This window comes from Mauremys reevesii, linkage group 6 (genome assembly GCF_016161935.1).
Source record: "Mauremys reevesii isolate NIE-2019 linkage group 6, ASM1616193v1, whole genome shotgun sequence".
Taxonomy (NCBI): domain Eukaryota; kingdom Metazoa; phylum Chordata; order Testudines; family Geoemydidae; genus Mauremys; species Mauremys reevesii.
In genome coordinates, this window is record NC_052628.1 from 92,437,050 (window position 1) to 92,463,642 (window position 26,593).

At 41.1% G+C, this 26,593-nt stretch overlaps 1 protein-coding gene across 1 annotated transcript in view; it reads left to right on the forward strand.

The window, feature by feature from the left end:
• TMC1 (transmembrane channel like 1) overlaps positions 1–26,593 on the forward strand; it is a 66,779-nt gene that overhangs the window by 13,830 nt on the left and 26,356 nt on the right. Inside the window, exons 5-9 of the mRNA XM_039542791.1 lie at positions 7,800–7,890; positions 9,463–9,544; positions 14,759–14,865; positions 16,565–16,663; positions 21,236–21,378. Coding sequence (XP_039398725.1) covers positions 7,800–7,890; positions 9,463–9,544; positions 14,759–14,865; positions 16,565–16,663; positions 21,236–21,378 — 522 coding nt within the window. The remainder of the gene's footprint in view (positions 1–7,799; positions 7,891–9,462; positions 9,545–14,758; positions 14,866–16,564; positions 16,664–21,235; positions 21,379–26,593) is intronic.

A 26,593-nucleotide genomic window follows, 5' to 3' on the forward strand; every position in this document is an offset into this window, starting at 1 on the left:
AAATGTATGAACTATAAATTTTTAATATGCAGGTGCAGAATTAGAATTCACATACAAAGACACTTACACTTATGTTAAGGTCTGGCTGGCTTACACCTACAAGGGAGAAGTATAATAGGTTGAAATGTCATTCCTAACTTACACCCTTGTGCCTAGCATTATGCACCCCACATGGCCCTGATTTTTCTCTCAAGATCCATGTGTGGAGGGGACCTTCCAGCAGGCAGAGCTATCCCTGCTTATGATGAATTTGGGGTTATAAATTTCTGTAGCATGGCTCCCCAATCTTCAGATCTCACAGACAACTTTGCATAAGTCTGAGGATTTGCAAAGCGGGAGGCGGCAGGCCAAGGATGGGCATGGAGGAGGAGGAGGAGATAGAGAGAGTTTGTGTGTGTGAGAGAGATACTGAGAAACAGATTAACATCATCCTTCAAACAGCCTCATAAGGAATATTCATGCTGGGATGTCGGTAAGAGCCTATGTAAAGGCTTTGCTTCTTGGGAATCTCAAGGGATCCATAGTGGGTGGCTGAAGCTTCTGCTTAATCTATTTGAGGGCAAAACTTGCCCTTTGATGGAATGATCTGTCCCTTGCCACCCCTTCCTCTATTAATCCCCGCTTCCACAAGTTTTTCTTCTCAACAGGGTGGGGGGGAATCTGACCTATATGGTATGTAAGAGCACAGTTCTCAGTTACCTGGTAGAAGGCCATATTATCTGGACTACCTCAGCATAACTGAAGTAGGAAAGGATGCTGATTCAGCCTTTCTCTGAATTTCCTGGCTTTAGTGAGATTAGACATTTTGCATTTCCTTCCTCCCTTTTCTCGTTTAACTACATGGGCTTTTTCTGGTTTCAACTGGAGTAGGACAAACCATTATTCCAGGATGTGCACTACTCCTTTTGCTGAGTGTAATGTCTAGGACAGAGGTCAGATGGGACCCTTTGGGGAATAAAGCACTTTGTTTATCCTAGGAAAGTTGTAGCATGGGCAGTGTCTGTATAAACTTCTCCAGTTTACCAAGCCAGTGTGCATTAATTCTGAACTGGAGGGCGAGCAGCTGAGGATTAGAAGGTAGGGCAGGCTGTCTTCTGTCCTCGCCTCTTTTTTGGGGGTGGTATTTTCTGTGATATAGACTCTTATCCTCTGGGAACTGGTCTGAGACACCAATATGTTTCACAAAGGCTACTCCAATGGTAATGACCTTCAGTTCCTATCTACTGAACTGCATTTGGAGAAAGTTGAACCTACAATTGATGCTTATAGAGATAGAGATAAAATATTATGGGCCAGATCTTTGGATGGTGCAAGTTGGTGTAACTCTATTGAAATTTACACTGATTTACACCGCCTGAGGATCTGAGACTTATGGGTGTATCCATATCTATCCAGCTACCTTGTTTTTCAAGCTAATGGTTCTTGGTCCTGGGTTGATAGGACCACATTTGAAAAGTGGGCTTCTGTATTTGGTTCTGGAGTACAGTTCCAATTCTCATTATTGACATGGATCAGTTATATTTTACACACACAAAGTATGCATTGTATAATCTACCGAGGTAATTAACTGCTATATAGTCAGATCTACTAGCATTCTCTTATTAAATTACCATGGAATCCTGCAATTATACAATAGCATGCCATGCAACTATAATTCTCCCTTGTTTAAAGTTCTTACTAAATGTAAAAGCTACCCAATAAAGTTAATACCAATGTATGAATTACAATTAAATGAATGACAACAAAATATGAAGGAGATGTCAGGCATAGATCAAGCTTGTATCATTCACAAAGTAGCTTCAAATAAATATGGAATGCAAAGAGAATCACAAGACAACTTGGGAGTGGCTGTAGGAACAGTGACAGTGAACAAAGGATATTTGTGAGGGCCCCTAAAACATAACTGGTTCATATAAAATTAAAAGGAGGAGGGAGAGAATCTTCAGTCTGTACCAAGGCTGGATTTACACCTTATACACCCCTAGGCACAGCATCTTCAGTGCCCCTCCTGCCTATAGCTGCCCTTCGTGTTTCACACCGTTTTAGAGAGGTCAGGTGCCCCTAGAATGCTGACGCCCCTAGGCATATGCCTACTGTGCCTAATTGGAAATCCAGTCCAGGCTGTTCCCAGAATCCTGCAACGGGGGAAGTAGAGACCAGTTGCTGTGCTGGGATCTATAGGCACTGAGCTTGGTTCCATTGAAATCAACAGTAACGCTCTCACTAACCTCAGCGGAAGCAGTTCAGTACCCACCTGTGAACATTTTTTTCAGTGGATTATTTCTAAATAATAGGGGTAGGTGGAAAGGTGGGTGGGAGGGGAGTGTTTAGACTTTGTCTTTTTTTCTCCAGTTGTTTTACTTTCCAATCCAGAGTAGCCATAAAAATAGATTTTTTGTAACAGAATATTCTATAAATGCAGCATGACAAAAAAAAACCAATCACAAACTACTCTGTGAGATGAAGAAGATTACGTTCTTCAGCTATTATCTTCAGACCCTCCCAGATCTGTTGTTATGAACTTATTGGCAGCCACCGAAACCAAATTAAATAACACTGTAGTTCGTCCATTATTGAGCCACTTTCCAAGATAGCTGCCACCTGGCAACAGTTGTGTTGCTGTCAACTTTTAGCCAGTCTTTTTAAGGCTTACTTGGAGAAGTCCAAAGTGATCAATATTAATAGGACATTTCTTTTTAATGACTTTTTACATGTTGGTGACTGAAACCTTCCTGAACTGTTGTTGAAAAACGTGAGCTATCCACTTGAATCCTGTTCACCAGCAGCAACCTCTAAGTGCTGTAATACATCCTCTACTTTGTACATGCTGAACTGCCCTACATGCAATATACCTAGCACTTTGGAAGCTGCAACCTCATACCTAGGATTAATAATTAACCTGGGCTACTTAAGGGCAATACTACCTGGCTCCATGAAATATTTATGAGCTCCTTATGTTGGTAATTAGATTAAGATGTTTTTTCTCAACCAAAAAAGCTCTCACAGTTAGCTAAAGGGGTACACTTTGGCCTATCTTGCGCTATAGATAATTTACCTATAACATGATACCAGTGATTACAAAGCTCACTTTCATCTTTCAGTGTTGTTTTTGACACTTCCTCATTTTTGTGAGGTTCTATCACTTTGCATGTAGTGTGTGATATTTTTGAAGATGCTTCTCAAAAATGTGCAGATGGGATTTAATAAACTGTTGTAATGATAGGACTGCTCTTCCTCTGCTTCTCACTTTTCTTAGCACAAAGTGCAGAGGCGTGTGATGATTCTCCAGGGATGTACAAATAAAGTTCTTATTCTCAAAGCTGAGAACTGAGGTAAAGAGCATTTCAAAATATGCTTAGGAAACAATAATGTGCATAATATACAAACATGTAGAGGACAGGGAAATACATTTATTATCTGTGTACTCACCTGATGGTTGCATGTTGATTTAGATAATGGCATAGAGAGTACACTTATAAAGTTTGTGGATAATACCAAGCTGGGAGGGGTTGCAAGTGCTTTGGAGGATAGGATTAAAATTCAAAATGATATGGACAAACTGGAGAAATGGTCTGAAGTAAATAAGATGAAATTCAATAAGGACAAATGCAAAGTGCTCCATTTACGAAGGAACACTCAGTTGCACATACATACACAATGGGAAATGACTGCCTAGGAAGGAGTACTGTGGGAAGGGATCTGGGGGTCATAGTGGATCACAAGCTAAAAGCAAGTCAACAGTATAACACTTTTACAAAAAAAAAAAGGCAAATGTCATTCTGGGATGTATTCACAGGAATGTGATAAGAAGACATAAGAAGTAATTCTTCCATTCTACTCCACACTGATTAGGCCTCAACTGGAGTATTGTGTCCAGTTCTGGGTGCCACATCTCAGGAAATATGTGGACAAATTGGAGAAAGTCCCGAGAAGAGCAACAAAAATGATTAAAGGTGTAGACAACATGACCTATGAGGGAAGATTGAAAAAATTGGGTTTGTTTAGTCTGGAAAAGAGAAGACGAAAATGATTATCATGTCCCCTCTCAAAGTACATAAAAGGTTGTCACAAGGAGGAGGGAGAAGAATTGTTCTTCTTAACCTCTGAGAATAAGCAATAAGCAATGGGCTTAAATTGCAGCAAGGGAGGTTTAGGTTGGACATCAGTAAAAACTTCCTAACTGTCAGGGTGGTTAAGCACTGGAATAAATTGCCTAGGGAGGTTGTGGAATCTCCATCATTGGAGATTTTTAAGAGCAGATTAGACCAGTGCTTCTCAAAGCCAGTTCTCCGCTTGTTCAGGGAAAGCCCCTGGTGGTCTGGGCCGGTTTGTTTACCTGCTGCGTCTGCAGGTTCGGCCGATCGCAGCTCCCACTGGCCGCGGTTCGCCGCTCCAGGCCAATGGGGGCTGCAGGAAGGGCGGCGAGTGGGAGCTGCGATTGGCCGAACCTGCAGACATGGCAGGTAAACAAACGGGCCTGGACTGCCAGGGTCTTTCCCTGAACAAATGGCAGACCGGCTTTGAGAAGCACTGGGTTAGACAAACACCTGTCAGGAATGGTCTAGATAATACTTAGTCCAGCCATGAGTGCAGGAGAATGGACTAGATGACCTCTCAAAGTCCCTTCCAGTCCTATGATTCTATATTTAGAGCCAGCCAGGACACAGGAAGTTTAGAAGGGAGGGGGGGAAATTTCCTTAGTTTCTGACTTACAAATCACCGAGGGCCTGACTTTGCTCTCACAGCAAGTAAATCAGAAGTAACTCATTTTAATTCAAGGGTGTAACCCAGTAAAAAGCCATTGAGTGTCTCTGGTGGAGGAGGGATGAGCAGGAGCAAGGAAAAAAACACTTTGCAGTAGCTATTTGATAGCTGCAGCATCACATGGGGCTTATGCTTTCCTTATTAGTTTCCTTGAATGCAACTGCACACATATTCTCTGCCTCATCACCCACAGGCCCTCTTTCAAGCTCTGCTCCACCACTAGATGTGCTTGTCATATCTTTTGTTAAATACTGCAGTGGGAATTTTTCATGGAATTAAATTGTTATTGAGGCTTGCACTCAACTACCAATTAAATAGGGACTTGAAATTAGTCATGCAAGTATTCCTATTCCTGGATGCAGCTGGGCTGCGGCAGAGCACAGAATGGCTTCTCTATAGGTTTTCATGTGGCAGGGCAGGGTGCCCCCCATGAGGATGTTATTCACTGGGTCTTCCTAAAGCTGTAATGACTGTACAAGAAAGCTCATTAAAAGCCAGCTATATCCAAACCTGCACTGCCCACTCAAGGAGAAGGCACATATGTAGAACATCAAGTGTAACTTTGACACATAAAGTGCTTTCATTCTGACAGAAGATGGCAAGGTTCTTCCATCTACCCAATAATACCATGTGATACGTATTTCCTTTCATTTGCTGCAGAATGTATGAGAGGCTTTTGAGTGGTTCTTTAACAGGTATGGTGAGTGCTATCAGTACTGTATTCAAGTGCCTCATACTGTGCAAGGGTATTTAGATTACGATAGGCAGATAGTTCAGTGTTAAATATACAGTTGAGCCCTGTTAAAGTGAAGGGTCCCTTTCTATTTAAAACAGAACATCTGCACAAGTGGATAGTAACTAGACTAGATGATTAATTTGGCCCAATGTGATTAGTAAAGTTAAAGCCCTTAAAAAATATAGACAGATTAAATACTGTCATACAGATAAGGGATTTTTGTAACATACTGAAGAACCGCCAGGGACCTAGTCAAACACCTGAAAAGATATGGAGAGGAAGAAAAGCCTAACAGTCAATAAGAATGGGGGGAGGGGAACAAATGAAAGAGGGAGGGGAGGGGAACTTCACTGAGGGAAGTCATGGGAAAATACCAGCAGTAGTCCAGGAAACCTAGTACACTACATCCAAAGGGCAAGAATTCAGTTTGCACTAGAAATCTGCAACCAGCTTGCAGGTAAAAACAGAAAACCCATCCTTGCCAGAGAATTCAGGACTTAGAGAGGAATAAAAAAATATATTCTAATGCAGAGGAAAACACCTAAAAGGCATTTAATGTGACATTCATTGCATTGCAAACAAGCATGCCTAGTTTGAATCCTTGGATTTAATTGAGGGGTTGAATTCATGATCTAAAAGACATGTTTTTATAAACTTTGCCTGTGGAAAATAATTTATTTGTTTTGGCTTAGCCAAACTCATGATCATTTTATAACAGAAAAGAGAAGTTTCTGGAGAATTTCTGTGCCCAGCTATAGATGTATGATGTGTATACTAGAGAGGAAATTTTTTCACATTAGTGACATTGTGTCAGGCTTTTGTTTGAATAGTATCCTTCTGACTTTCTAATCTCCTCGTTTCACTTTGAGAAGTGTATTTTTTTAATTTTGAAGACTGGAACAGTAAAATAAAGTGGATGAATGGCTGAAAGCATAGATTTTAGCCATGCCACTGCATGTTGTGATTTCTTCAGCCCTTTCACAATCTAGGCCCTGTGCTTGGACATAAAGTCTCCACAAATCAATTAGTGCCACAGTAAATGGTGTTGATGGTGATTAACTAGGTGACACTCTTCCTTCTGAATTGGACAAATGGTATTAGAAGGATCAGAGCTACTTCTGAAATTGCAGTCATTAAATTCCCACAATATTTTTCATAGGAATAAGAGAGGTTAGCTTTGGTTCACATGGAAATTTTGAGCTGGTTATTAGTATTCTTCTAACATAAGCATCACCTGCAGTTTTTGTAATGTTTTGGCACGTTGTAATGTAATGCAACCAGAAGAAAACAACTCAAGTCATTTTGTCTGAACCATCTGCATTTTCCAGAAGTGATCTCTACTTAATTCCTGCTAATGTTATCTAGCCTGTTCTTGAATACCTGAAGCCATGGTGTCTTGTTTTGTAATCTAGCCTATTCCCCAGTAGTACTTCCTCTTAAGAATTATTTCTGTTTGTTCAAGCCATTGGTCCTAATCCATTCATCCACTGGAACTATATGACAAGTATCAGGGGGGTAGCCATGTTAGTCCGAATCTGTAAAAAGTGACAAAGAGTCCTGTGGCACCTTATAGACTAACAGACGTATTGGAGCATAGGCGTCTGACAAAGTGGGTATTCACCCACAAAAGCTTATACTCCAATACATCTGTTAGTCTATAAGGCGCCACAGGACTATATGAATTATTCTTCTCCTTAATTTTAATTGTTACCTTGAAGATATTTATAGACTGTAATCATGGTTCCCTTGTGTCTGCTCTCTTCTAGCCTATATATATTTTCACTCCTCTCAGTGCCTCCACATATGTCTTGTCCATTGTTCAATCTATGAATCATTTTCTCATAACTGTGGCTTCAATTGGCTCCAGAAGATTAGAGTTTTGACTGACAAAATTATTAAAGTATTCCCTAGTGAGACAGATAGGACATAAGAGTGAAAGGGAAAAAAAGAGTGAGAGTTCCTTTAAAATGTTTTTAAGGTTTTGTGTAACATCAGCACTTTTAAATGATGATCAGATGAGACCAGTCATTTACTAGAGTCTTCTCCACCCCCTTTTTATTCTGCTTTGTGAGCACAAACTTTAAGACACCAGTGTATGTACTTTTATTGAGGAGAGGTGGCTGCTTTAATTGCTGAATGACCATGTCTGGGAAATACAAAGGATAAGAGCATCACTAAGAAAACAGGGATATATGAACATCCAGCGTGGAGTAAAGGACATGTTTTTCAAGCCTGAAGTGGCAAGAATTCCTGTTTTACCATATCATCACATGAATGTCTTTTTGTTCTGATTTCTCAGGGAAGCCCAGCTTTTTGTAGAAAAATTTGAAGGTGCACTTGGAAAAGGAAAAGGGAAAAAGTTTTATGCGTACAAAGTGATGATGACAAAGGTAAGGATTTTATTTAATCAATTTCATACAATGCAAAGCAATGCACTGTTGTAGATGATCATTCACCACATCCTCATAAATATCATCCCATTCTTCACTTGCATTTTTAACCGCCTTTGCCCCAAATTATCCCAAAGCAGAGTGTGATGGGTTGGATCACAGAAACCCCTTTGGGAGCTGCCACACGATGTGCCCAGACTACCTGCTTTCCCTGCCAGCTCGGGACCCCAGCACCCTGTCTTGCTGAGCCAGACACTCCCGTCTGCTCCAACACAGACCCAGGGTCTGAATTACTTGCCCCAAAGCTGCAGGTTTACCTGAAAGCAGCTAACAGAAGTGTTCCTGTCTTTAACACTCAGATGCCCAACTTCCAATGGGGTCTAAGCCCAAATAAATCCTTTTTACCCTGTATAAAGCTTATGCAGGGTAAACTCATAAATTGTTCACCCTCTATAACACTGATAGAGAGATATGCACAGTTGTTTGCTCCCCCAGTATTAATACATACTCTGAGCTAATTGATAAGTAAAAAGTGATTTTATTAAATACAGAAAGTAGGATTTAAGTGGTTCCAAGTAGTAACAGACAGAACAAAGTAAGTCACCAAGCAAAATAAAATAAAATGCACAAATCTATGTCTAATCAAACTGAATACAGATAATCTCACCCTCAGGGTTAGGTCCAGAATAAAGAAAGCCAATGAAGATCATTCTCCTTGAGAAGATTCAGAATGTTCCAATCTCCTCATTGTAGCAGAAAAACTCATGGCATATGGCAAACATGCACTTTACATATTAGATTGGAATGGTTCCCTTCTCCCTTATACAGTGCTTCAACAGATTGTCCCTTTGCCTCAGAGCTGAGAGAATACTGCAAAAAATCTCTACAAATATTTATTCACATTTTTAAACCAGTTTTGCTTCAACCACGTTCAGTACTAATTTGGCTTCATTTTTTATAGACATTTGTGGAACCACATTTTACTAGCATTAATGTTCAACAATTTTTCCACTTTCACATTCTGAAATATGCCTGGAAAGCCTGATTATATTTTTCCTTCCTTGGTATCCTGCTATTAATTGATTTACCTCCTTATACTGACCTCACATTTGTTAAAGCACCCCCATCCTTTCATGTATTTATACCTACTCCTGTATTTTTCACTCCATTCACTTGATGAAGTGAGTTCTAGCCCACAAAAGTTTATGCCCAAATAAATTTGTTAGTCTCTAAGGTGCCACAAGGACTCTGCATTGTTTTTGCTGATTATAATAGTTACTCTTATCCAATTGAGGGACAGAGACACCACAACTAAGCAATATAGTTCGAATTTCAGATTTGGAATAAAATACGTTAAATGATCAGAAACAGTTCTCAAGTCAAATAATAGTCAAGAAAAAAAATCACAATTTGTTCAGACATTCCACAAACAGGAAAAAAAAAGGCAAAATACAGCAAATTAAGTATTTGATACAAATTCACTCAGTTCTATGCTGGATCTCAGAGTAGTGACTGAGAATGTATATGAGAACAGTGAGAATGCGGCCTCTTTTTCTTTGTGATCCTTTACAGAAATGGATGAAATTTCAACGAGATTTTGAGAATTTTAAAACAGCCTGCATACCATGGGAAATGAAAATCAAAGAGATTGAAAGTAAGTAGTTGTGGAAAACAATACAATTAGCACTTAGCAGCAGGTGTACTCCCAGATGCCCCCCTGAGTCCGAGAATATCTGTACTGCTTTTAAAAATAACTTTCCAGATGTTTTATTCCTCAGAAGAGAAGATGGACCCGCCTTCTTAATTATCAGTGAACCCAAAACTTCATCATTATTCTAGAGCACTGACACCCGCCCCCCTAGCTGTCATGGCAGAGGACACAGCCACATTCTGAACAAGAGATTATGTTTCATGAAACAATCTTCATAGTCAAAGCTTGTCTACACAAACATGTAGCTTGCAGCAAGCTGGAGCATGAATCTGTCTCACATTAGCCTGCCCACATGGACCCTGCTGATGTGTATTAACAGTTTGTTAGCATGCTTTGATCTAGTCCTCTTTGAAATGGGACAAAGAAGCACACCGAGCAAGCCAAAAGGCAGTGTACTGATTGGGCCTGAAGACTAAACACTCCTCTGCCCCTTAAAAAAGGTCTCTGCAGTCAGGGATAAGGTCCTTTGGTATGTTTGTTCCACCTGTTGTGTGGAAAAAAAATTAGACTTCTGTGTTCATGGCTCTCAGTCTGGCATTTTTTAGTATCACTAAATTAACACAACTTGTTCCCTCAAGAACATCAGTTGATCTAAACTGCTGTGCTGATGTATGTGGAAACAGATTATTTTTCAGGTAGCCTATACCCAAACCATGACTTCCGTCATTTTGACTGCATAGCACGTCTTTTATTTTCAAGGACAACTCCAGTATACCATAAACAGTATTGTCACCACTACATCTAATTGCAGAGATCATACACAAAATTGTCATGTTGATGATTTGGTAGTGCAGAATCAGATGGAGAATTCAAATCCCACTTGAAAGAACTGGAAAACAGAAGGTTTCAAATTTGTTGAGAAATTCTTTCAATAAAGTAAGAGAAAGAGCTGCTTATCTAACCAAGAGAATCATAGAATCATAGGCCTGGAAGGGACCTTAAGAGACCTGATATAAGCTTCATCTAGGTTGTATTTCCCTAGTTTGCTTATGAGAAGGTCATGTGAGACAGTATCAAAAGCCTTACTAAAGTCAAGATATACCTTCTCCCCCTATCCACAAGGCTTGTTTACCCTGTCAAAGAAAGCTATTAGGTTGGTTTGACATGATTTGTTCTTGACAAATCCATGCTGACTGTTACTTATCACCTTATTATCTTCTAGATGTTTGCCAGTTAATTGCTTGATTATTTGCTCCATTATCTTTCCTGGTACAGAAGTTAAGCTGAGTGGTCTGTAATTCTCCAGGTTGTCCTTATTCCCCTTTTTATTGATTGGCACCGTATTTGCCCTTTTCCAGTCCCCTGGAATCTCACCCGTCTTCCATGACTATTCAAAGATAATACTAAAATTATTCGACAGTTTTATTTGTACTTTAGTTTTATATCAACTGTGAAATGTCCATTACTTTCAAATGGGAGATGCATTTTTATTCATTGTGACCTACTCTGGGCATGGGGTTCTTTCTGGGAACTATGTGCTGGGTCACTAGCCCCATTCACTAACTAGAGATTCTGAAACACAGACAGGTATATCTATACTTTTAAAAAATCATTGTAAAATGTCTACATTGTATACAGTCTTCTTTTGTGAAAATGTATTTAGCTTGTTAAGGCATTAATAGCTATTAATCAGACATATCCTTTAAAGTCTCAGTTACCTTACAGATAATAATGCCCAATATAGATGCCACTGATAAGTTTAAACCTTTTTCATTACCCAGTATTGAAATTAATTCTGGAAAAGTGCTCTTGGGATACAGCTTAGAGGCTGGCTTTGTTGTTTGCCTATAATATGCTATTTAAGTGTTCTCAAAAGACAACATATAAAATAAAGACAAAAAAGAGAATATGATCATGAATATCACTGTGCATATATAAAATTGCAAAGTACTTGTGGTGAGAGTTGTGGCAAAATTTGAGAACAGTCTTATCATAAAGTAAGCTTTATATTTCATAGGGAGAAAGGCCTTCCAGTAATGAGCTAAGTTATCAACAAATCCGCTCTGAAGCAAACTTGGCTTAACATCACAAGGACTTGAGTGGGAGCCTAGCCACTGATCAGCCCTAATTATAGTGCAAGATAGCTTTACTGAAGGTAGTTTTGGAGCATGCAATAGACAGTGTCAAGGTGGCTATGACCAGGAAAATGGTCAACTGTGAGTTTTAGCTGATTTGTACTTTGTGTTGCAAAGCAATCCTAGACAAGGTGGCACTAGGCCAAAAGAAAGGGTAATTCACCACATAATAACTTGAAACACATGGCATCATGATCAGTAGAGAACAAAGCAGGCTATGCAATCACTAGGGTTTAATTTAGCACGCAGAAGAAGCTGTTGAATAAATGTAGTTAAATCAAATTGAGCAGCAGGAGACAGGTGGTTCTTTTGGTGGGCTGGTAACAAAATAGAATTCATTCTGAGAACCCATGTGAGTGATCCTTCAGTTATATTTGGTAAATAAATGGGCCTGGACTGAATTGTTTTGCCATTAAAACCCACGGCTGTTTCAAGTTACATTAGTAGGACAAGTATGTAAAAATAGAACAGGATAATTAACTGATACTGTGTCTATGTACAGTTTTTTTCTCTCCTGTAATGAAATAAGCTCCTTTTTCTTTTCCTTAGCTTAAAGATGCCTGGACACTCAGAATATCACAGTATAAATGTTACCTTTATAATGACCCTCAATAAATAGGATTGTGAACTTTATCTTTGTAAAAGAAATAAAAAATAAAAATCAAATTTGGACAGAGACCAAGCATGACATGCGTCAGCCCAAAAGAAAACTATTTTGCAACATTCACTATACTGCAAATTAATGTGTTTTTACTGTACATCTAAATTTTAAACCTAGAAAATCAGCAAAGCAAACCATAAAATGCAGTGATGAAATGACTGAGTCAGAACTTCAGAACTTGCTGTCCCCCAGCTAGCACAGCTCAGGGGACGGGTGGACATGAAGTTATTTTTAGGACACCTTTATGCCCGTCTAGCCATCCTTGGGCCACTGGGTGCTTGTCTAGTCCCAATGTGCATTTAGGTCCTTTGCAACATCTGGGAATCAGATGATGTGCAACTTAAGGTCCTTTATATCAGCCAGGAATCAACCACACCTAGTGGCTCCTAGTGCTGATTCTCTTTTCTGCAGCTATGCATAGGGTGACCAGATGACCCAATTTTATAGGGACAGTCCCGATATTTGGGGCTTTGTCTTTTATAGATGCCCATTACCCCCGACCCCATCCTGATTTTTCACACTTTCTCGTGTCACCCTAGCAATGCACCTGTGTGCTGGAGTATAGGACAGGATGGCATAGGAGCTGAGGATTCTCCTCTATTGAAGGGGACCAGTTAAGGTAGCTTTCTGGCTTTTGTGGCACAAAAGGCCAAGATCAGGTCAGAGGCAAAACCTGTCTATTTGTCTTGTTACAATTTTCTACTTAAATGGAGCTACTAGTGGAAGAGTATGGGAAACTAACATTAGAACATATAAAGGCTTCCTCTCATAGGAGCTGAAAAGTTCAATGTGCTGGACAAACAGTGCCAATTAGAAATACTAACATAAAAGCTCAAAGTCTAGATTAACAGGACTAGGTATTTCAGTGCTTCTGCAACAAGGGCCTGGGATGATTCTCCCCTAATTCAGTCCCAGCTAGTGAGAGCTTTAATGAATAACTACAGGTCAATAAATGTTAGAATTAACTGGGGTACAAGGCTAATCTTAACTGATATAGCACCAAGAGGGCCATTACCAGAGAAAATAGTAACAAAACAGTTTATGAAATCATCAGGCACAATAAATGCTCACATGTCCTAAACCAACAGGAGCCCCTTTAGCAGTAAATAAAAAGGTCACGTGACCAACATTTTCAGTTACAGCAGCTACACCTCCAGAGCATGTGAGGATAAAAATCTTCCCTTTAATCATAAAGTGTTTGATTCTTGATTTCAGTGGAAGGTTTCTTCACATAAGTATTGCAGAATCAGGTCCTAAACTTCTATTATTTTATTATTATTAACGTAGTAGTAGTACCTAGAGACCTCAACCGAAATCAGGGCCCAATTGTGCTAGGCGTGGTGCAAACACAGAGAGACAATTCTTGCCCCAAAATGCTTACAGTCAAAATGGACAAGGCAGACAAAGGGTGGGAGGGGAAACAGAGGCAAAAGAAATGAACTGACTTGCTCAAAGTCACACAGTTGGTCAGTGGCAGAACTGAAGAGCTCATAGCTCTCAATTAAATACTCTGTCCCCCTGATCAAGCTACCTCCCCTGTTCTTTCCTACCTAAATCTTTCCCATTTACAATAATAATTTTTCTCACAGTATGTACTTGTTTCCCTAAACGTTAATTTTAAACCATCTCTTGTTGTCATTGCTAAAACTTTTATACTGGTGATGCATAGACTAATGAGCCTGTTGTGAAGAATCTTTTGTATTGAGTAACTGTATACTCCTGGTCCTCAAGGTATTCTGCATCTGGTGTTGTGACAGACACCAGTCTGTTAGTGATTTAGTATAAAAATACCACTGTATTCTATACAACAACAGCAATCGTAGTATCACCATTGCAAATGCTGGTGTTTTAGACCACTGCTGTAGAATAGTGTGTTTGTGTTTTTTTAAATTCAGGAAGTTGTCTTTCAAGCAATGCTTTGCTTTCTCCCTGGCTAGTAGGCCAGAAACAAAGCATATGTAGAAAGGCACTGATAAGCTCTAGAGACCATGATTTCAAAGGTATTTTGCTGATTTCAAGTGGAGTTAGGTGCCTCATCTGTTTAGTCACTTTTGAAAATCTCATTAGGCACCTATCTGCATCCTTAGGCAACCAAATACCTTTGAACATCTGGCCCTAGGAGATTATCCTGAGGTTCTATTCCATTGTATTGGTGTCATGTTATTTATATTCCTTCAATATACTTTGGTAAATGGTGTCTTGGCTTCTGTTTTTTAAAATCATTTCAAGGAAGTGAATGCTAGTCTGCAATCTTGAAAAATTACTAAAATGATACAATTATAGGTATTAATATAGAATAAAGAAAAATCTGATTTTTTGTATCTTCAGCACTCATGAAAATGCTCAAGTAATCTTGTCTCAAAGTAAGAAGACAAGAATATTGACTGATCTGTCTTTTTGTCACTGCAAATGTTTTCACAGGTCATTTTGGCTCTTCAGTAGCTTCTTATTTCATATTCTTGCGCTGGATGTATGGAATAAATATGATTCTCTTTGGATTGACGTTTGGCCTTGTAATGGTGCCTGAGGTGAGTGAGAATGCGTGATTTGGAATTTTTTTAAAATTGGATTTCTTATTTCTATAGGGGAATAAAATGTCACTGAGAAATGTTGCTTAAAACTTTTACCTTTGTTACTAGAACACTTAGGACAAGATCTCTACCAATGCTCCAGCTCCTTTAAGCCATGAAAAGAGAGAGAGTGGTGTAAAACAGATCTAAAAGCCCTGGTTCTGCTCAGGGAAGCATTCATGGCACAAGCATTGCAGAAGACAGCTATAAGGCTGCCTCCCAAGAACTTAACACCCCCTGGCATGGGGGCTGGGTGGGTGGAGCATGCCTGAGCAGGGCTGAGCATGAGACAAGTGTGGGGGGAAGGGCTGCATCCTGCAGTGCTGTGACTCTTAGGGCAGTCCATGAAGTCTGTCTAAATTACAACAGGGGCATTTCCACTCTATAACCTGGAGCAGCCCAGGTTTACAGTGGAGGGGGGTGAGGAGCACAAGGTGGTTTAAAGCTACCTTAGCCCGCATCCCCTGGACTGTGAGTTCTGTGCTGCACCTCTAACAGTATGTCTATACTTTAAGCTGGAGGTATTATTTCCACCTTGAGGAGACATACCCCGTGCCAGCTGTGATCAAGAGCTAAAAATAAGGTGTAGCCACAGCAGCACAAAGAGCAGGCACCGCTAGTCACCCCACATATGTACCTAGCATCTTGAATGGGATGCTAGCCTCTTCTGCTCACGCTGCCATGGCGAGACTCCATTTTTAGAGTGCTAGCTTGCTTAGAACTAGCCTGGGGTACATGTCTCCTCAAGTGGAAATTATACCTCCAGCTCGAAGTATAGACGTATCCTTAGACATGCAGCATAGAATCTCATCCATAAGGTGGAATTCAACTCAAATTGAAATTATCCCATGCAAAGGATGAGTATAAGACTTAAGCAGGGCTCAAAATAGGATTTAAATGGAATTTAAGTGGCTTGGGCTGGCCCCTAAATTTCCACCATAGAGAATATCCTCTTGATTACACTTACCTCCAGTGTGTACATGTAAGTGAGTGCAGCAGATAATGTCAAGCCCACAAGATTTATTTAGGATATGACATTTTCCAAAATTTTTCTAATGGATGGGCCAAATTCTGCTTTCATTAGAGTAGAGTAATTGAAGCCAATTGAGTTACTTTGGATTTACACCACCTTAAGAACCTGGTTCTGTGCCCATTGAAGTCAAGAGAAAAACTGCCATTGATTGCAGTGGAACAATATCAAGACTCAAGTGGGAGTAGAATCTGGTCTAGAATCCTGATTGTCATCATCTGAAAACTATATGCATGTAATGACCCAATCTATTTTCTATTAACAAAAGCAACAAAATCAATAGCACAAGAAAAATGAATTTGCATCACTGAAAGAACTCACTGATCTGATGAATATTTTTAACTTTTGTTGCTGCTGAATATAAAAGATACAGCTTAACATTCCACTGATTTTTAGTAGACTACCATTTAATAAAAAATTGCAGTGACATATACTTCAGGAATAGCGTCAATCACGAATTAAAAGGCATGAAGGCAAAAGATTTGGAGAGATGGATTGCTATCAGTAGGGAGTTAAGGAGAACACAAAGCAAAATCTCCAGTGCAGTTGTTCGCATCTGCATTTTATACTTGGTTGTTGGTGTTGTGTTTTGAGCTGTTATCTACATTCATCATATTTTGACTACAGGTACTGATGGGGAAACCATATGGCACGTTACCTAGAAAAACTGTCCCGAGAGCTGAAGAAAAGACTGCTATGAATTTTGCAACTTTGTGGGACTTTAGTGTAAGTGTGCATTATCGCAATACTGCATATTATCATGACTCTTTTGGCTCTAAAAGGCTTTGATTTCAGTGATCAGTGCTTCACTGTTCAATTTCAGTAGTTTAATATGAAATATGTCAGGAGATCAGTCAAATGGATAGAAATCAATTCAAATCTCCTTTTCATTCATTCCGAGTATAGATGTTTTCTTGATCTAAAAACAGAATGTATGAAAATTCCATGTCCATTACTGTGTCTTTAGGAATAAAAAAGGAGAGGAATTTGGGAATAAGAGTCTAGACTGATGTAGTCTCTGGTGTCATTCCATTTGCTTCAGTAGAGTTGGACTGTGGATGAATTTGACCCTCTTGGATTATATGCATTTAGATTTCAAATTGGTGGTGCTGTGTGAGTTCCATGTAAGACAAAACCTCGTACTTTAGGCCTTTTTTTAAAGATAGACTAGAAGCAAAATTCTGTTTTTTAAATTTGCAAATATTTTAGCTGTAGTGGGATGGATGGCTGAATCCCTTATTGTTTCTTTGAAGCTCATCGTATCCTTAAGAGATGAACCTCCTCAACTGAAAGTCTGAAGGTAGACTTCTAAATACCATAGAATACTTTTATTTATTGAAACAATATTTTCACCACCTTTCACACAGGGCATGCCTCCATAGCGTGATTACTTTTGTAAACATGAAATAAATTTAAGATGACTGTATTGAGGATAAATTCCATATTACAATGAGTCCAGACAATGGTACGTTGGTTGTAAGGCAATGAAAGTCTCCACATTGTCTGTCAGGCAGCTGCAAAGGTCATTGTAAAGGATTTTGCACAAACAAAAAAGATGGAATCATCCAGTTATAGGTGTTCTCCAGATTAATGGGAACAGCATTCAGATAAGGGTGACTTTGCCGGAAGCTTCTGTACAATCTCCCTTCTACATTTAGGCCTCAGTCCATCAAATCTTTATGAACATGCTTAACTTTAAGCACTTGTTATGGATTTCAGCAAAGGTAAGTATAATAGAAGATGTGGGAGGTGAAACTGGGAGTCTGTTTCTTTGAACAATTTATAGCCAGACATGGCAAACTCAGTAGAACAGTTCATTCTCTTTATACTCATAAGCACTAGGAGAAGTGTTAAAAATAACTCAGAGGATGAAGGATGAAACCAAAGTTTCCTTGGTGCGGACTGCTGATGCCGGGAAGGGTGATGAGGGCTGTGGACAGTGTTCCACTGCTCACCCTAGGAGTTCTGCCAGCTGGGGGCAGCTGTAAATTCTGGAGCATCCTAGGAGCCCTGCAGATAGAGGCGGTGGTAGGGGTTCACTGAATTAGCTCAGCCTTTGGCCATTCCTCCCATCAAGCATTGCCCACTTTCAAGCATGTGCTGGCTGCCTAGAGAGGGCCTCAGCCTTGTGCCACTTCAACCCCAGGTGGATTTTTTTATTAGGGGCCTTACCTCTGGCTCATGGCTTATTCCTCTGGTACAGTGCCTGGAACAGTGGTGGGCAACCTGCGGCCCGCCAGCTGCATTCAGCCCATCAAGGTAATAAGATTGCGGGCAGCGAGACATTTTGCTGACGTTGACCGTCCATAGGCATGGCCCCCCTGCTGCTCCCAGTGGCTGCGGTTCACTATTCATGGCCAAAGGGAGCTGTGGGGGGCCGTGCCTGCGGATGGTCAATGACAGCAAAATGTCTCACAGCCCGCAATCAGATTACCCTGATGGGACACACCACTGGCCTGGAATGAACTCTGGCTCTTTCATTTGTTTCTTTGGAGAGTTTCAGCCAGGTAGCAAGTTTTTAAACTCTCAGTACACAGACTGAATACCAGACTGGATACATTGATCTGTATGCTGACTTCCTGACTTTTAATGCAATACTTCCAGGCTGACTCACTGAAACCCAGTGAATTTTTAAAATTTTAGTTTAATAAAGTGTTCAAAGTAACACATTTACCTCTCGCCACATTGCCTGATGTAAAGTGGTAACTGACCAGATGACCTGACCTGATTTCCTTTAGCCACAAAGTGATGACCCCTTTTTAGATCCATGAAAGGAAGTCAATGTTCTTTTTTGGGTGAGCTCCTGGACCATTAGAAGGAGTAACTCAATAACATTCTGCAATCACTGATGTATGTCAGTAATTAACAGAATTGAACTCCATTGTATTTGGATGATCAGGAGCTCCAATGGTTGAATGGTAGTAGCAGGAGACACAGCAATGAAGTCAAGTGGTGAGGCCTATTTAAAAAGAGAGGAAGTACTGCAGCAGAGAGGGACCTTGGAGGAGAAAAGTGAGCCTTGTAGCAACATGGAGGCCCTTTTAAGAAGAGTGGATCCTAGAAGAAGGGGAGAGATGTTTATACAATCGTATGGACAAGGTGAAAGAGAGAAGACTTGAGAGAAAAGAGATGGCAGCAAGAGAGGGGAGGCTCCTAGCAACTGAGAAAGAAACAGGATCTGGCAAGGGACAATGAAACCTTTATCCAGACAAGGATGGGAATGGGGACTATATAGCTGAGATAATTTTAGAGGCAAAAATAATTTTCTCAGGTCCAAAATAAAATGATAAACATGTTTTGTTGTTGTTGTATTCTGGAGTAATTCCCCAATAACATTTATTTCAGAAATAATAAAAAAGGGCTCTAAAATGTGTAGCAAAACATGAAGGGGAAATTGTGCCTGCCCTGATCATCCTTGGGAATGTGGCTATTTTCATCATGCAGAAATTGCTAAATTGCTGTTGCCTTTTGTATTTTAATCTTGAACTGAAATTTTTATATTTATATAATCTACAGCTCAGACCCTACTCCACAGCAATCAAAATCCCACAGCTCATTATAATCATGCATACTACTAAAGAGAATATGCTCATCTATCTTGTGTTAGGCTGTGGGAAGAGCGTAGAGGGAGACCCTATGCTTATGGCTACCACTTCATAGCTAAAAATATATCAAGCTTCACAGTTAAATACAGTAGGCAAAGCCCAGGAAACAACATCCTCAATTACTCACAGTGCAGGGCTCATCTAAAGGCTTTAAAACACCTATGACAATACTGACTTAGCAGAGCACGGTGCCTTTAAAGATATTTTAATATGTAGTGTGATCTAAACAGCCATCCAGAAATGTATGAGGCTATGAGCAACTACAGATTAGACAATCCAAGCCCAGTATAAATTCTTACATGAAATTACACCATTTCTTAATAGAAGTGTAGTAACTAAAGACAAACCTGCTCACTTTTGGTGCTATACAAATAAATAATAATATTCCCTTTCTCCTAGAATCAGATACCTAATATTGTCTCTCCTGCATGCATATCTCTATAGCTGTTCTGATCCCAATACAAATAAGGAGATGCATCGATTACCAAACGAAGAAATCTGTAAATATTACCTTTAGTTACCATATATTAATATTTCATTTTCACTTTCACAAGAATTGCAAATGAGGTTCTGAAGACTGTGTGTGACTCATTTCAGACATTTAAAAAACTCCAATAAATCAAATGCATGATTTGTGATTACACAAAGCAGAAGGATGTTATTCTATAGATATTATAGAATATGATGGATTAATTTTAAGAAACGCCAGCAGCTAAACAGAAGGAAAGTAAATGGACCTTTTAATTTAGGAGGACTAAAGCACTCTGCATTAGCACTGTCAGCTCATGATCAGCACATCTCATATTCATCAACAGTATATCAATAAATTACACTTTCGCATGCTGAACTCTAATGTTTGATTTGAGTTAATTGTGCCCATTTGGAACTTCGCTGCTGCTCTGTATGTGCTATGCTGTTCATCAAAGGGGTTTAAATACACTGTTCTCCTCTCCTCTGACCAGGCTAAGCCAACTATCTTGATTACTTTCAGACTCAAGCAATTGCCTATTAAATTATTTTGAAAAAATAACAATCCAAGCCAAGAGAAACTTCATTCATATGATTTGTTTTAAAGAAATGCAGTTTTTTCAATACCAACCTAATAATTTGTTTTATAAACTGTAGATACAAGAATCATTTCAGTATCCAATGAAACCCAACCATCTGCTGAATGAAATTTATCAGCTGTTAACCAGCACACAGCAACACTACCCAGTACTTTAGAACAGAAATGAAGAATTTTATACCAAACTGGAACTGGAGGGAAATTTTAAGAACATGGAATATAAGTAACCAAACTTTCTGTTTTGTTGAAAAGCCACTTTCTGTTAAAACACACACATACAACCAACCAAAAAACCCACTTGGATGAAAAAGCTTTCAGCTGCTACATTGTAGATGAAGTGTCCAACCTCTAAAGTATCTGACAGGATATGGACCTGACAATCAACATGAAATCTTTTTCAGAGCCTCTTTAAAGGCTCCAAAACAGGGCTGTTCTGAATTCTCACAGAATAATCAGGACCCAGCTGTCAGGTTTACCATAATGTCATCTGGAGATGTCATGAAGGCATAAAAATTAATGTCTTTTTGGTATTCACTGCTTTTGGTGAAGTTTCATGAGGTTTAGTGTGTGTGTGTGTGTATGTATATAACAGGCTAGTTAAGCTGTTACCTGCCATTTACTTTTCAGGGCCTTGCACAGTATTCTGTGCTCTTTTATGGCTATTACAACAACCAGAGAACAATTGGATGGCTGAAGTTCAGGATGCCTCTTTCCTATTTCCTTGTGGGAGTTGGGACCATTGCCTATAGCTACATGGTTGTCATCCGAACGTAAGTCTCTTCTGTCTTTAGGGAAGTAAAGAATGAATTAAAATAAATGCAATTCTCTTCACAAAGGATGCACTGTCAGAAATGATAATGTAGCAGTTTTAACAGCAGGATTGATGCAGCTCTGGTGGGGCAAAGCTGCAAGGAAATGCTGGACTATGTTAAAGCCATTTATAATTTCTTAGGCCAGTATTTATTTATTTATACCAGAAAGTGTGTCTCAGTCCGGCAGAGGTGGGAAAAAAAATCTTTACTGAAATAACATAACACTTTCCCTCTGCATCTTAAAGGTGTAAAATGAATGCGTAATTCAAGGAACAAAGCTCTCAACCCCTCCTTTTATAATAGTCTGCATCTAGCACAATGTCAGATAACATCCAGGCCATTCAGTTGCTCCTCTTTTAATCATACCTGGTGTGAAGTAAATTTAAAAAAAAGGAAGAAGAGGAAAACACCTGACAAAAACTTCAGCTGTATAAGTCACAGTGAGCAGTAAATGATTCTCAGCAAGATTATAGTGGTTAGTTCACATTTGCACAATGGTGTAGCAAAATTAATACCATTGGTCATGGTAAAAGATTAATGTCCTATGACAGACAAAATAGTCTGTAGTTGTGCTTTCTCCATTAAATTATATTTAGAGCACAGTACTAAAAACAGTAGGAAGACTATGGGTAAGTGGGAGAAAGGAAAAGGAGGCTAGATAGGTTAGTGCACTAGGCAATTACACTTCCATCTCTGGAATTCTAGGTTTAAATCCTGGCTTACATCCAGAGTGAAAATGAGTTTGGTTGTCTTATTTTAGGGCCAAATTCACTACTGGTATTAATTGGGGCTATTCCATTGGTGGTACGCCAGTGGTGATTTGGTCCATAGTACCTATTTGCTCACACTAGAAAACCCCCTAACATAAGCCCTGGTCTACACTATGAGTTTAGGTCGAATTTAGCAGAGTTAGATCGATTTAACCCTGCACCTGTCCACACGTCAAAGCCATTTTTGTTGACTTAAAGGGCTCTTAAAATCAATTTCTGTACTCCTCCCCGATGAGGGGATTAGTGCTGAAATCGACCCTGCTGGGTCAAATTTGGGGTAGTGTGGATGCAATTTGATGATATTGGCCTCCAGGAGCTATTCTAGAGTGCTCCATTATGACTACTCTGGACAGCACTCTCAACCCAGATGCACTGGCCATGTAGACAGGAAAAGCCTTACGAACTTTTGAATTTCATTTCCTGTTTGGCCACCATGGCAAGCTGATCAGCACAGGTGACCATGCAGAGCTCATCAGCACACGTGACCATGGAGTCCCAGAATCGCAAAAGAGCTCCAGCATGGACTGAACAGGAGGTACTGGATCTGATTGCTGTATGGGGAGACGAATCTGTGCTATCTGAACTCCGTTCCAAAAGATGAAATGTCCAAATATTTGAAAAAATCTCTAAGGGCATGAAGGATAGAGGCTATAACAGGGACCCACAGCAGTGCCGTGTGAAACTTAAGGAGCTGAGGCAAGCCTACCAAAGAACCAGAGAGGCAAATGGCCACTCTGGGTCAGAGCCCCAGACATGCTGCTTCTATGATGAGCTGCATGCCATTCTAGGGGGTGCAGCCACCTGTACCCCAACCCTGTGCTTTGACTCCGTCAATGGATTCTCACGCAATAGGGATGTGGCTTTTGGAGACGAGGAAGATGATGATGAGGAGGAGGTTGAAGATAGCGCACAGCAAGCAAGTGCAGAAACTGTTTTCTCCAACAGCCAGGAACTATTTTTCACCCTGGATCTAGTACCCTCCCAACCCACTGAAGGCGGGCTCCGACCTAGAAGGCGGAGAACAGACCTCTGGTGAGTGTACCTTTGTAAATATTGTACATGGTTTAAAAGCAAGTGTGTTTAATGATTAATTTGCCCTGAGGACTTGGAATGCACTCGCGGCCAGTACACCTACTGGAAAAGTCTGTTAACGTGTATGGGGATGGAGCGTAAATCCTCCAGGGACATCTCAATGAAGCTCTCCTGGATGTACTCCCAAAGCCTTTGCAAAAGGTTTCTGGGGAGGACAGCCCTATTCCGTCCTCCATTACCACGCCAGGCCACTAGCACGTAGTCTGGAATCATTGCATAACAAAGCATGGCAGTGTATGGTCCCGGTGTTGGCATTCAAGTAACATCTGTTCTTTATCTCTCTGTGTTATCCTCAGGAGAGTGATATCATTCATGGTCACTTGGTTGAAATAGGGGAATTTTATTAAGGGGACATTCAGAGGTGGCTGTTCCTGCTGGTCTGTTTGCCTCTGGCTGAACAGAAATCATCCCCACTGTGCGCCATGCGGTGGGGGGAGGGGTGAAGTGATCATCCCAGAGAACATGATGGGGTGGAGGGGTTTAGCTGGGTTTGTGCTGCATGTTAACCTGAAAACCGTGGACCCTCCTTTTAAATGGCCAACCCAATGGGTGCTTGGTATGGGACATGAGGGCGCTGCTGTTTGAAACCATTCCCACATGTTATGAAGGTTAAAGAAACCAAAAGACTGTGGCTTACCATGTCTGGCTGCAAGCCGAATTCTGTTGCTTGCTGGCCTGCATGTGTGATCTCTCATACTAAACAGGCAGGTCCTCAATATAAGAGGCAAAATGCAACCTTGTAAAGAAAGCACACGTACTATGTTATGTTAACAGCTTGGTTCATCATGAAAGAGTCTACCTACTGTTCTCTAAAATATGTCTTTTTAAATACTACTCTCCCTTTTTTTTCCCTCCCACAGCTGCAAATGTTTCAATGCTCCCCATATCATCTCCATCCCAGAGACTAGCAAAGATTAGAAGGCGAAAAAAACCGCACTCATGATGAAATGTTCTCTGAGTTCATGCAGTCCTCTCACACTGAAAGACCCCAGCAGAATGCAGGAATGCACAAAATGAATGTGAGGACAGGTGGCGGGAGCAAGAGGAAAGGTGGTGGGATCAAGATGATAGGTGGCGTCAGCGTGATGAAAGGAGGCAGGAAGCAATGCTCAGGCTACTGGAGGATCAAACTGATATTCTCCGATGTATTGCTAGGGTGCAGGATGGGCAGCAGGAGGAAAGACTGCTGCTGCAGCCCCTGTGTAACCAACCACCCTCCTCCCCAAGTTCCATAGCCTTCTCACCCAACATGGTGGTGGTGGTGGTAGGGGGCCTCCAGGCACCCAACCACTCCACCCCAGAGGACTGCCCAAGCAACAGAAAGCTGGCATTCAATAAATAAGTTTTGAAGTGCAGTGTGGCCTTATCCTTCCCTCCTCCCACCTCCACCACCCCACCTGGTGCTTTCCTCCTCCCCTACCCATCCCGGGCTACCTTGGCAGTTATCCCCCTATTTGTGTGATGAATTAATAAAGAATGCATGAATTTGAAACAGTAATGACTTTATTGCATCTGCAAGTGATAATCAAAGTGGGGAGGGGAGGGCTTTGGGCTTACAGGGAAGTAGAGTGAACAAAGGGGATGGGTTTTCATCAAGTTGAAACAAAACAGAACCTTCACACTGTAGCCTGGCCAGTCATGAAACTGGTTTTCAAAGCTTCTCTGATGTGCAGCGCACCCTGCTGCACTCTTCTAACTGCCCTCGTGTCTGTCTGCACATAATCAGCGGCCAGGTGTTTGCCTCAACCTCCCACCCCACCATAAACATCTCCCCCTTACTCTCACAGAGATTGTGGAGCACACAGCAAGCAGTAATAACAATGGGAATATTGGTTTCCCTGAGGTCTAACTGAGTCAGTAAACTGTTCCAGAGCACTTTTAAATGGCCAAAGGCACATTCTACCACCATTCTGCACTTGCTCAGCCTATAGTTGAACAGCTACTGTCTACTGTCCAGGGTGCCTGTGTATGGCTTCATGATCCATGGCATTAAGGGGTAGGCTGGGTCCCCAAGGATAACTATAGGCATTTCAGCATCCCCAATGGTTATTTTCTGGTCTGGAAAGTTCAAACAGCTGTTCAAACAGACCAGAGTTCCTGAAGTTGCAAGCGTCATGTATCTTTCCCGGCCATACCACATTGATGTTGGTGAAATGTCCCTTGTGATCCACCAGTGCTTGCAGCACCATTTAAAAGTACCCCTTTCGGTTTATGTACTCACTGGCTTGGTGGTCCGGTGCCAAGATAGGGATACGCATTCCGTCTATCACCCCACCACAGTTAGGGAATCCCATTGCAGCAAAGCCATCCACTATGACCTGCACATTTCCCAGAGTCACTACCCTTGATATCAGCAGCTCAGTGATCACATTGGGTACTTGGATCACAGCAGTCCCCACAGTAGATTTGCCCACTCCGAATTGATTCCTGACTGACCAGTAGCTGTCTGGCGTTGGAAGCTTCCAGAGGGCTATTGGCACTCGCTTGTGAATTGTGAGGGCTGCTCTCATCTTGGTATTCTTACACTTCAGGGCAGGGGAAAGCAAGTCACAAAGTTCCATGAAAGTGCCCTTACGCATGGGAACGTTTCGCAGCCACTGGGAATTATCCCAGACATGCAACACTATGCGGTCCCACCAGTCTGTGCATCTTTCCTGGGCCCAGAATTGGCATTCCATGGCGTGAGCCTGCCCCATTGCCACCAGGATGGCCAAATTGCCAGGGCTCGTGATTTGAGAGAAGTCTGTGTCCATGTCCTCATCACTCTTGCCACCACGCTCCTGTCTCCTCCTCGCCTGCTTTTGCAGGTTCTGGTGCTGCATACACTGCAGGATAATGCGCGTGGTGTTTACAGTGCTCATAACTGCCACAATGATCTGAGCCGCCTCCATGCTTGCCATGGTATAGCGTCGCACGGAAAAAAGGCACAAAACGATTCTCAGCTGTTGCTGTCACTGAGGGACGGGGTGACTGACAACATGGCTTACAGGGTTGGCTTACTGTACTGTTCCCACAGTCTCTGCCCATTGGAATTCTGGGTTGTGCTCCCAATGCCTGATGGGGCAAAAACATTGTTGCGGGTGGTTCTGGGTACATGTTGTCAAACCTTCTCCCCCCCGGTGAAAGCAATGGCCAAGGTAGCCTGGGAGGGGTGGGAGAGGAGGGAAGCACGGGGGTGGGGTAGTTGTAGCCCTAGAATGGCATGCAGCTCATCATAGAAGCAGGATGTCTGGGGCTCTGACCTGGAGGGGCCGTTTGGTAGGCTTGCCTGATTCTCTGGTTCTTTGGTAGGCTTGCCTGATATTCCAGGC